The 12,606-nt window shown below is 40.7% G+C and overlaps 1 protein-coding gene across 2 annotated transcripts in view; it reads left to right on the forward strand.

Moving 5' to 3' along the window:
• Window positions 1–12,606, forward strand: part of UVRAG (UV radiation resistance associated) — a 112,968-nt gene that overhangs the window by 45,257 nt on the left and 55,105 nt on the right. For both annotated transcript variants that reach the window (XM_074572301.1, XM_074572302.1), the window contains exons 7-12: window positions 3,529–3,634; window positions 6,966–7,092; window positions 8,091–8,175; window positions 8,640–8,727; window positions 9,303–9,363; window positions 11,456–11,621. In XM_074572301.1, the coding sequence (XP_074428402.1) occupies window positions 3,529–3,634; window positions 6,966–7,092; window positions 8,091–8,175; window positions 8,640–8,727; window positions 9,303–9,363; window positions 11,456–11,621 (633 nt within the window). The remainder of the gene's footprint in view (window positions 1–3,528; window positions 3,635–6,965; window positions 7,093–8,090; window positions 8,176–8,639; window positions 8,728–9,302; window positions 9,364–11,455; window positions 11,622–12,606) is intronic.

Here is a 12,606-nt window from a genome sequence, read left to right on the forward strand (position 1 = left end):
CCATTCCTTATACATAAATTTTAGTCCAGATTTATGGCCTGAACTTGCTGATCTCCATTCATCGGTGCAATCATAATTGCCTCCACCAAAGTCTGTCTTCTGTGGGCAGAAATGATGGACAAAATTTCAGTGCTGATGTTGTTATGGCTTAGTTTGGACTCCTGTTGTTGGATGACCAAAGATTTCCATGTGGGTGCTGTGGGGACTTTTTTGGCTGGGGACAGGAGATTTCTGTTGATAGTTGCTGCTTTTTGTGACATGAAGTCCCTAAAATTTTAATCTTGGAAGGCTTAACTTTGGCTGTGGTCATGATATTACTGTTACCATTTTAAACTTCTCGGAACAACAGTGAACATACTAGGATTGCAAGAAAGAAAAGTTACTGATACTGGTTAACTCAATGTAAGTGACACTATTTGGCATCAAGGCAGCCAAGTTTAACTGTGGGGTGTTTTTATATTGTAAGAAAGGCCTGAATGATGTTTAGCTTAAAAAGAAAACCATTTCTTATTTAAAATAGACTTGATGGTTGAATTGTTCTGTGTGTCAGTCTTTATAGGTTAGGAATATACCTTTAGATATAGAGTCACCAAATTGAAGTATCCTAAGGTATGTACTGGTTTGAGAAGTCATCCTGAATAGACGTTTGTTCCTTATACTTGGGCACGGGCAGAAGAACTTGAAGCCGTTATAAAATTTGGAGGTTGTTAGCTGAGGATCGCTGTGAGGAATGACGTGGCGAATCGTCATTAATGATTTATCAGTTTCATAAACGCTTTTTCAAAGAGTAAACCACTTTTCAGCAGCCAGATTTTGCAACCTGCATGGTGTGATGTGAAGACTTGTAGAATTTCTTTCTTAATCACATACCAGACTAAATTAAAAATGTTCTTCCAGTATAAAATTAGATGAAGGGGAGGGAAAGGGAAATGTCACTCAGTTATTACTCTTTACCTGTAAGTTTTAGCTTTGGGTAAGGCTTTCTTATGTCTGGAAAGAAAATGTTCCAGACTCTTGGAAGGAAGCAGGCTGGAAACTATTGAAGTAGGAAACTTAGACCGTGCTGTATAATGTGACAGCAGAGCTCCGAAAGACGTTCAGGATGGTCAGCAAACCTTGGCTTTGACCTGCGTAACCCTATGTTACATAGCTAACAGCCTCAAGATGCATTTGGGAAGGTGGGTGCTATAAGTAGTACTTCCCAGTAGGAAATAAGTGTTTCCAGGAGGTCTCAGAACTCCATTAGGGATGTGAGACCAAGCACTTGGGTGACCTGGTGCTGTTGGCCTCAGCAGTTTTACCTCTGGCAATAGCCAGCAGAGCCATGCTATGTGAGATGTGATTTGGATGGGGTACAGCTACCCCTAAAAAGCTCTTGGGCTGCTCGTGGTATGAGCAATCCAAGAAGCTCTAAAGAAACCAAAGGAATCACTTAGATTTTTGTTTCAAATCATACTGTTACAGAGAGTGGTGTTTAGGAGAAGTGATAGTGTGAAGGAACTGAAGGTGTCTGATGACTTAAATGTATTCACTTAAAGTAACGCCATGTAAAAGTCCTAAATCACAATAACCTTGTTTAATATTACTAGCACTGCTTGCTCTCTGTTGTCCGTGTATAATCTCCTCTTCCTGTATCTGTTTGCTGTGCCAGGTGCCTTGGGCACTGTCCTCGCACTGATTGACCAATATGTAATGTGTGCTGATGAGTTCAGATGGGATGATGGTGTGAGGAGTAATGCTTTGTGGTTGCTCATATTTGAAGGATGTAGCCTGGTTATCTTGGTCTAGCTGCCTACAGACCATTATAGAATCATATAATGGTTTGGGTTGGAACGGACTTTAAAGATCATCTCATTCCAACCCCTCTGCCCTGGGCAGGGACACCTCCCACTAGACCAGGTTGCTCCCAGCCACATACAGCCTGGTCTTGAACCCCTCCAGGGATGGGACAGCCACAGCTTCTCTGGACAACCTGTTCCAGTGCCTCACCATCCTCACAGTAAAGAATTTCTTCCTAATATCTAATTTAAATCTTCCCTCTTTCAGTTTAAAACCATTACCCCTTGTCCTATCATTACACTCCCTGACAAAGAGTCCCTCCCCATCCTTCCTGTAGGCCCCCTTTAAGTGCTGGAAGGCCGCTATAAGGTCTCCTTGGAGCCTTCTCTTCTCCAGGCTGAACATCCCCAACTCTCTCAGCCTGTCCTCGCAGCAGAGGGGCTCCAGCCCTCTGATCGTCTTTGTGGCCCTTCGCTGGACCTGTTCCAACAGATCCATGTCTGTCTTGTGCTGAGGACTCCAGAGCTGCATGCAGTACTCCATTAAAACTCATCAGCCAAGAACTTCAAATAGCAACGCCTCAATTGCTTATAAATCTGGAAGAGTTTAGAGAATGTGAAAGGAAAGGAGCCGAGTAGCCTCTTCGATGTGCTCTAGTGCTTTGGTCCCTGGCTCACAGCAAATTCATAGCCTTACTTCAGTAAAATTAGGCATTCCCATGAAGAGGCAGAGGTTTTTTAATTCTGGCAAAGCAGAGATGCTCATTAAAAGCGTGCATTGGGCTTGGTCTTTCCATTATGTTTGCCTGGCAAAGCTCTAATGTCATACAGTAGGTTTTGATCATAGTTTTGCTGTTCCAACTAGACCTCAGTTGAGTGAGGTGTTCCACCCAGCAGCACGGCTGCCTGAAGAATGTCCTTACACAAGAAAAAGCTGTTAGTAGTGAAACTATGAATGGGAAACGGAAGCCTGAGTTTGCCCACTTTAAGACATAGTGTATGACTGCAGACCAACTGTGATGATTTTTCTGATAAATGTGTTAAATCCTACTCCATGTTAATTCTAAGATAGACGTTAATAGACCTGTTTTTGCCATTGCTTTCCTCTGCCTTTTTTTTTCCCCCTCCCCAATGAACATGGCAAATAATCAGTTTTTCCTCTTCACCCTGAAGCCAGGGCGAATGATCAGAAACACATCAGCATCTTTTTTTTTTTTTTCCTACCCACTTCAAACTCAATTCGTCTAAGAAACCCATACTTTTGTTACAGAAGGGCCCATGGCATGTTTGGGGATACTGAAGGGTGGTTCATGCTCTTGACCTGGGTAGCTGTGTGTTATCTGAAGGTTACTTGCACTTTTTAAAAGCTGGCCTGCATTAACAATGCTCCTGGTAACTGTCGTGTATGTATCTGTCTTGATGTTAACTGTGTTATGACTTAATTGTTACATGAGATCCCTATAATTACCTGCTCTCTCACCTACAGCTTTGCCTTATTGACATCTATTGAATTTAACAAATGAAGAGGACAGTTGGTACTTGATTGAATTTAGAGACTTGCTGGTTTGCTTTGGGTGCTCATTTATAACCTGTGCAAGTTATGATTCCTCTCCTAACGTTTCATTTCACAACAGAAACTGAAAATCTGATTCCATATTATCTCTGCTGGTTTTGAGACGGTTGCTGCATTCATCGTTAGGACACGTGTGGGGAACCCTTAGTACAGCTGTAACTTCTCTTCTCCTTACAGGCTTCACAGAGCCCAGTGTGCAATTAAACAGACTCAGGTAACTGTTCAGAAGATAGGAAGGGAGATTGAAGAAAAGCTGAGATGTACATCTACAAGCAACGAACTGGTAAGTTGGATTATTTAAAACTGTATTCTACAGGTTTGCTGAAGCATCTGGCTGATGTCTTGACCATAAGCTTGTTTTTTTTTTTTTTAACACTTGAACTTGAAATCTTTATTTAAACCTGTTATTTCAAATGGGAGCTCATCTCAGAAGCGTAATGGATTTTAAATTTGTGTGTCTTACTGGGATTGATTTCTTACCCTTTTTTAGCCTTTATTTTGTATAATTGCTTTTACACTGTAAAAGCATAAACATTGCACAGTGCATGAAAGAGGTTTATCAGGAAAACCAAACTTTTAATGATTTAGATAAATCTTGACAGGAACCTGAGGTGGATTTAGTGGGGTGAACCTACTGGCTGTATCTTCTTGCTCCCTGCTCCCTTTGGGTGAACAGAATTAGTGCGAAAGCTGTCACTCAAATGACGCATCCGTTTTAAGCAGGAATTGTATTAGATCTTTCAATAGCTTTTGACAGTTTGTTTTGCCTGTCCTCTTACACTTTTTTGGAAAGGGGATCAGTGCTAATTTCTACTTTCTGGCCAGAAAGGCTGAGCTCAGTTCAAAGCAGTGAATTGACAGAACAAGAGTGGCCTGTGGTGACTTCGGTACATTGGTAATGGCACCTGCCTGCTATAGGAAAGGACAAACTTGTGGTGTCACTTTATTCCTTTAAGGTAGATTCCTGCACTGGGAGTACTCAGCTAATTTCCAGAAGTGCCAAACTGTTTAAGGGTTTGAAAAATGGAAATATGGGAGTTTCTTTACCCACCCTAATTACAGACAAAGGAGCAAAGTCGTCAGCTCCCTTACAGGGTGTCCTGGGTTGAGCGACACAGGATTGATTTCTCTTCTCTTCTGGGGGAAAACTAGAAGACTCTAGTGTCTGAATTCGGGAAAATATTTACTTTATAGTCAGCTAGGCTACGTGGGATTCAAGGTCTTAACATTTTTGAGCCTTGCCAGGTGCAGGGGTGAGGCGCAGCAAGGCCTGGGCTTTTGACCCAGACTGGCCAACAAGATTATTTCATACCATGAAGGTCACATTCAATATAAATTAGGAAGTTTGCTGTGTAGTTCGACTCTCCCTTGATGGCTGTGGTCCAGAGAACTCCTTGCCCTGGTGCTGGACCCCTGAGCCGTTCCCTTCCTCCTGAAGCCGCAGCGCTCGCAGTGTCCCACACTGGCTGTCCCTGCTGGGAGTGCATGGCTTCCTGCTGAGAGAATGGGCTGACGATAATTCTTGTATATCTTATATTAGTATCAGGATCAATACTGGTTCTTGTTATTATTGTTAGTTATTTAGTCTTATCCTATTAAAACTATTTATATTTCAACCCCTCGTGATTCCTTGTTTTCCCCGGTTCCCCTTTCTGGGTGGGGAGGGGTCATCGGGTGATAGAATAATTGTCTGAACGACAATAAATTGTTATGGGTTTTCTAAAACCATAACAAATGGTGATATAACATCTCCTACGAGTGACTCCAACCCAGAGCTGCTTTGACTTCTGCTGGTATCTTGGCTGTTAGAAGGTTTTTTTCCAGTTATGGATATCCTTGTCCCTCTATGCAAAGGTTTTTTCCTTTATGTGTGAGCAAAACTCCATGAAGAACACCAAAAAGGCAATGATCGTACACGTGATGCAACTTCTTAGCGACCATTGTCTGTGGTATAAGGAAATGATTACTTATTTTTCTTTTAATAGCAGAAACTGTTCTTGGCCTTCCATTCCACTTTATAAATGTGTGAACTATGGTTTCATTCCTTAATATTGAGTCATGTTTCCTGCTGGAGTCTTGAACCAGAAGGCTGAGCATACATGCGTAAATGAAGCGAATATGAAGTGGAGGGAAGAGTTCAACAAGAGCTTTTTTTCAGGCAGCTGGTGTTGAAGTAACATTATCTCCATTAACCGCTTGAAAAAGCGAAAGCTGGCCGAGGTACACAAAGTGGTGCTGTCTCGTAGAACTTAGACAAGAGTCGCTCATGAGTACCTCCGACTGCCCCTTCAGGTTTTGAACTCTTGTCAGGGATGTAGTTGGACTGAAGGGATGTAACTTCTCTTTTCCATTTTGAATCTGTCTCCAGTTATTCTCAACAAGTATCTATTAAACATGGCAGATATTCATTTAAAAAAAACCAAAAAAACCCAAAAAAAAACCCACCCCAAAACAAAAAAAAAACCACACCAAAAAAACCCAAAATGACAAAAAACCCCAAACCACCACCACCAAAACCCATTATTTATAATAGAAAATTCTGCTTCACTACACACATGGCAGCGCAATTTCTTGGTGGAGACAGTGCGTCAAAAAAACAGATTCTTTTTAAACACAGGAATAGATTTAGAGGTGGTAAAGGACAAATCCTAAAACTTTTAAAGAAGGGATCCTTCAGATATAATTGTGCATAATGATGTAATCTGCTTCCTGCTATGTGTTTTCTATCCTTTTTTTTCCTCATCACCCTAAAGCTGGGAATGGGATCTAATAGTGCAGCTCAGACCTTTCCAACCTTTTTCCAGGTTCAATTCAGTAGAGACTTAGAATCATAGAATTGTTAGGGTTGGAAGGGAGCTTAAAGATCATCCAGTTCCAACCCCCCTGCCATGGGCAGGGACACCTCCCACTAGATCAGGTTGCTCAGAGCCCCATCCAGCCTGGCCTTAAAAACTTCCAGGCATGGGGCTTCCACCACCTCTCTGGGCAACCTGTTCCAGTGTCTCACCACCTCATGGTGAAGAAATTCTTTTTAACGTCCAGTCTGAATCATCCCGTCTCTAGTTTTAATCCATTCCCTCTAGTCCTACCATTACCTGACATCCTAAAAAGTCCCTCACCAGCTTTCTTGTAGGCCCCCTTAAGATACTGGTAGGCCCCTATAAGGTCTTGGAGCCTTCTTTTCTCCAGACTTTTCTACAGACTTCTCATTGCTCATCTTCCCTCTTGTTGCTGAAGCCTTTGCCAGGCACCGAATGCTTGTCGTGCTGCTCAGTTAGTCTCTGTGTACTTGTCCTGCGGAAGCTTCCTCCCACCTCTCCTTCCTCTCTGGATTTCTGCCCTGGGCCAGGCTGCATCACTGAACAGAGGAGATGCATCCCACAGGAGGAACAAGCGCTGTGGGACACAGCTGAGCTTCTCCTCCTCCAAAGCAGCAAAATGATTAGGGTCTTTGGTAATCTATTGCCTGTGGTAATCTAAGAGCTCAGCCTTTAGTTTGGCAGGCACTAATCTTGCCCTGTTTTTCCCTTCCTTTCCATCATCCTTTTTGTGGAACTGTTTGCGTGCAGAAAAACTTACTATTTTTTTTTTTAAATCTGTTTTCCTTCCACTAGAAAAAGGAGAGTGAATGTTTACAGTTGAAGATCCTGGTGCTACGTAATGAACTGGAGAGGCAGAAGAAGGCCCTCGGTCAAGAAGTAGCCTTGTTGCATAAGGAGAAAAATACTTTGCATGACAGAGGTACGCGTAGAAGCGTTACTGCTTCTATTGCAGATATTCATAATAAGTAGTAGCCTTAGCTTGTTATCATGGGGACCAAAATGAAGGTGATGTTTTGTTTTCGGTCTGGCTCTAATGTTTGTGCTTTTCTTTATCTGAAGCGTGCGGGCAGATATAATCCCTTCACCATCTGTTACGCTGCATTCTGGACAGCAGTTTCTGGTATCCTGTCTCTAAGTAACTTCTCTACTATGACACCTCTCTAAAGCAATCTTAAATCTGTGCTTAATTAACATTTTATGAGAAAATCAGAAGAGCTGCACTGTAATGCAGTAAACAGTGGTTTGATGCAGGCATGTCATAATGTCAGGAGGGATGTTATTATACCTGTGATTAGGATCTAATTTTAAGCGTTAGAAGACAAAAATCCCTCTTAATAGCTTATTACATACGTGAAAGGTGAAATTCTCAGTCGTCTTGGTATTTTGTTTTAGTGGCGAAGTGTCCTATAGTGAAATGCTGTATCACTGTCTCTTTGGAGCTCAACAGCAACCAAGCTACAGGGATATTTGATTGTTGCAGGACTTTTCATTTTTCTTTATTTTTTTCTTTAATACCTAGTTGAGTCTAAAATAATCACTGCCAAATGATTTAGTGGTTAATCACTAGTGAAAATGAAAATATTTTTTTGCCATTTACTGAATTCTGGTTTTGCAAGTATTAAGGTGCCTTAACTGATTTATTCCACCACTGTGGACATGAGGGGAACAGCTATTAAAGGAGAAGGAGGTTTTATTGGTTGTATTTGGCTGGTGAATAGTGTATAGTGTATCTGGTGCATGAAGACTTGTGTTCCTCCTGCGCTGTCTTTCCCCAGTTTGGCAGTATAATGTGGAAAATGGGCATCTAAGAGTAAATGGAGGATTATTGGCAACATTAGTGTCAGTATCTACTTTTAAAAGTTCAGATAACTAAGAAAATTGATACTAATTTTTTTCCTGATTCCTCACGTTGTTTAGAAAATGCGTTTGAGACTGAATACCAGAAACTTCAAGAGCATAACGAATCCCTGCATGAATTAAGAAAGGAATGCACTGCTAAGAGGTAAAAAGACCTATGCTTTTTCTGCATCTGGAAAGGAAATAACAGGCTTGAGAGTAGGCTGTTTGAAGTGGGACTCCTGGCACCAAATCCTTCCTAATGTCACCCCAAAACTTCTTTTATGACATCTTTGCTCCAATTTGTAGATATCTAAAGTGAAAATTAAGAGTGGCAAGTCTAGAAGATAAGAAAATAGATACTTGGTGGCAGGTGTAGAGAGTGATAGGGCTTTTAATTCTGTTTTGGTGAAACACAGCTTTGTAATACTTAATTGTCATTGTCAAAATATGCCTATAATACGAGGTATAACTGAAAACAAAAAGTTAGCTTGTCTTCTTGTGGAATTACCTAGCTTTTTGAGGGAGGGGAGGTGATACTTGGGAAGATGTAGAAGGAATACAATGGCTTGCTACCTTTACTTAAAGCTTTGGAAGAAACTAATGGTTTTGGGATCTCTTTCCCCAAAGAGAACTGTTTTTGAAGACAAACGCCCAGCAGACTATTCGATGCAAGCAGTTGCTATCGGAGCTATCCTATATCTACCCTATTGATCTGGTACGTTTTTAACATTCTAAAACTCTGCTTGATGTGAAATGAACTTCCTATTTATTACACTGCGAGTAAATCTCGTGTTTTATTCGTGATGAAACTTGCTCTTTGCTCATGTTGTTTTTTCCAGCTTTTTCTTGGTTTTGGTCCTTAGATTGGAAACCTTCTGGGGAGAGAACGTATGCCAGCAGTAAATAGTCTCCGCTATAAAAGTAGAATGGCTGTAGCTGTAACTTAATGGATACCTTCCATTTTGTTTACAATTATATAAAGTAACCCTGACAGTAGGCTAGCTGAACTTTAATGGAATGCACATAAACAGATGTCAAAATATTGAGCTCCAAAACCTTTTATATAATGAATTGATTAAGATGAAGTTATTCCTACTTTAAAAAGGTTGCATTTATTTCTGAATTGAGATGTGGATTAAAACACTATGTCAAAGTCAGTCTGGGTTTCATTAAATATTTAGCTTTTTCTTTACAAAAATGCATTGTTGTCACTGGATTTTGTGCAGGTTTCTGTGTTCTGGATGTTGTTGTTCCATTCTCACTTTCCATTGTTGATTTTTAAACTTACAGAATGATCAAAAGGATTACTTTGTTTGTGGAGTCAAGCTTCCTAATTCTGAAGACTTTCAAGGTAGCTGGATACTCTTAATTTAGTTGTTACAGTTGACACTGTTTCTAAACGTCCTAAAATTAAGTAAAATGATAGCAATAGCTTAGGATCCAAATTTCTGAGTGGAAAGGTCTAGACTACAAGAAAACTTACACAATCATTATTTATTTCTATTTCCTAGTTAGTACAAAGGAAGTTACTGTTGACTTTTAGAAAAGTACCTCTGTGTTCTATGACTCAGTACTGAAGCTCTGGCAGAGGTTACCCAGGGAGGCTGTGGATTCTGCATCCTTGGGGATGCTCAAAACCCAACCGGACACAGTCCTGGGCAACCTGCTGTAGCTGACCCTGCTCTGAGCAGGGGGCTTGGACTACGCAATTTCCAGAGGTGCCTTCCAAACTTAGTGATTCTGGAAAATATTTGTGTCTGAAATTCCATTGTGGCTATTTTCAGTCCATAAATCTTGATGGGGCAATATGCACAAATCCCCTTTCAGTTTGCTGTGGTTGCCGGTGAACTTGCCGAATAAATATCTTGTTTGAGTAAGACTTTAAAGCTGCCTGACAATATGGAGTATCTTACAAGTCAGCTTCTACTTTAACTGTCTACAGTCAACCTATTGCAGAAGCAAATATATAATATGCCTGTCTGACACTGTTGTACAGGTAACTGCATGCTTTCATCTACAAATGTTTGACATTAATTGGAACTTCATTAAAATCCTCGTGAGTTGCTTGCTCACTTTGCAAGGCATGCAGTTTCTTGGGCAGAAACCTCAATCAATTGTCTAACTCTGTAAAACTATCCCGTAGGAATTAACTTGTGCTAACAACATGTATATTGGATGCTAGAATAATGGAGGGACAATCTTTAAAACAAATGAATATGTCAATGTGACAGAAGTCAATCTATTGCTTTGTTTTCCTGACTGCACTAAATGAGGTAATGAACTCAGTCTAGTAATTCTTGAGAAATCAGTGAACATTTGCATCTCTTTGGCCCACTTTCAGTTTACAGGTATTAATTCCTTACAAAAGAATTACTAATTTTTTTATCAAGAATCTAGAAATATTGTATTATGAGGAAGAAGTGCTAAGCATTCAACTTCATGAAATATTCAGCTAAATTTGAAAACCAGCTGTCTGTGTATCTTGTTTCAGACTCTTAGTAAATAACAATATTTTAAAAATATATATTATTCCCTAAAAAGCTAGTTTTGCTGCAAATATTGAAGACTTCTTACAAAATCCTTTTTGAAAGGGCTGTAACTTTTAAATCCATACATCGTGTTGTGTTCTAATAGAGCTGAGTATGATTTCATAGCTGTCGCTGAACATCATTATCAGCTTTCGTAGAAGGTCCTCTATTTGATTTCCTGGGACTCCCTTGTGCCTCAGAAGAGGTGACTCTGTCATGTTGTTTGTATTGGTGTGTTCATTTACAAAAAGGAAAAAAAAAAAAAGAAAACGGAAAGGAAAAGCCCTTACATGGCTAAAGGATGTAATTTGAGTTGCTGGACTTGTGTGTATTCCTGGCAGGTGAAGCTTTAGATTGAAACCTTAAATGTGAAATTGAAAGTGATACTTTAAAACAATGGGTTAATCTAAGTTCTTCCGGTTATTGGCAGAGAACAGAGTTCATACCCTGGGGTCGGTGTTTCTCCAACTGATCTCACTAATGAATAAGGTTATGGAGGAATGCAGCTTTTCCCTGACCCCGCTCATACATGTCAGCTACATCTAGAGAAATACAGAAAGTTTAAGACTTAAATTTTGTCTTGGGAATTTTGTTTTGCTTTTCCCATCTCTTTTTTACCCTCCCCCATCCAGCCAAATGTTGAGAATAGTAACTTGTAGCTTTGAAAGTGTAAAATTGGAAGGGGAACAAGCCGTCACCCATTTTACATTGCCCTTTAATGAAAGAGGAAAATACAGTGAACTGCAAACTATTGTAAAAATGAAATTTATTTGACTCGCACCTATTCTTAAGTTACAACTTCTGATAGCTTCATTAATTGTATCATTCTCTAAGCAATGAGGATGAACTTCTCAGCCTGCAGTGAGATCTAATTCATTAAATGATGGATTTATTTATTTTTTTTGTTATTGACAGCAAAAGATGATGGAAGCATCGCTGTTGCCCTGGGCTACACCGCTCACTTGGTTTCAATGATATCCTACTTCTTACAAGTGCCACTCAGGTATCCTATCATTCACAAGGGCTCCCGGTCTACAATCAAAGATAATATCAATGACAAACTGACGGAGAAAGAGCGAGAGTAAGTATGTTGGAAATATGCCTATGTATTTTCTTCAAAACAGCAAATCAACAACAAAAAAACCACCCTTGAACAGTGTTGGGTAGTCTGAAGGGGCACAGAGTTTGAAGTTATTTGTTCCTGCTTTCAGGAACCATGGGACAGTTGTTTGAGTTTCTCATGTTGGAATTCTGTGATAGAATCACAGAATGGTTTGGGTTGGAAGGGACCTTAAAGATCATCTAGTTCCAACCCCCTGCCCTGGGCAGGGACACCTTCCACCACACCAGGCTGCTCCGAGCCCTGTCCAACCTGGCCTTGAACCCCTCCAGGGATGGGGCATCCACAGCTTCTCTGGGCAACCTGGGCCAGGGGCTCACCACCCTCATAGTGAAAAATATCTTCCTCGGATCTCATCTGATTGAGTAGATCTAGTATCTGAACTTTCTTTAATGCAGAGGTTTTTAATCAATTGAAAAAGAGCATTGTAAACTGTTATCTACTATAAATCAACTTAATATCCAATGAAGAGCTCTTAATTTGTTCTGTAATCGTTGTCTTTCAACATGTAGCTACCCTTGTGGTGGTGGTGTGCTACTAGGAAACTATCTTGCTGTCCTTAAATTCACTCTCTGAATGCCTTCTCCGGCATTTTGGCGCTTGGCCTGTTATCCCCCTGTCCTTCCACCTGTGTGCTCCAGTATGAAAATAGCGGCAATTATTGGTTAAGCCCCACTTTGTGGTCTGCAAACCCCAAGAACTCAGAGGAATGTGACGCTGACCAGCTGCGGGAGGCCAGCTGCTGCGCTCTGATCCCGTGCGGGTATGGAAGGCTGCAGAGTCAGGCTTGCAGCACTGGTGACTTTGTGTTTTCCATAGGCATGGTTTGAAAAAGGAGCAAAGGAAATGGCTGAGGGGAAATGGATTTGTGGGAAAAAAAAAACAAACCATCTTGTTTTTGGAAGTATAGAATTGCCTAGGTTGGAAGGGACCTTTCAGATCATCG

This window comes from Larus michahellis, chromosome 1, assembly GCF_964199755.1.
Source record: "Larus michahellis chromosome 1, bLarMic1.1, whole genome shotgun sequence".
NCBI lineage: Eukaryota > Metazoa > Chordata > Aves > Charadriiformes > Laridae > Larus > Larus michahellis.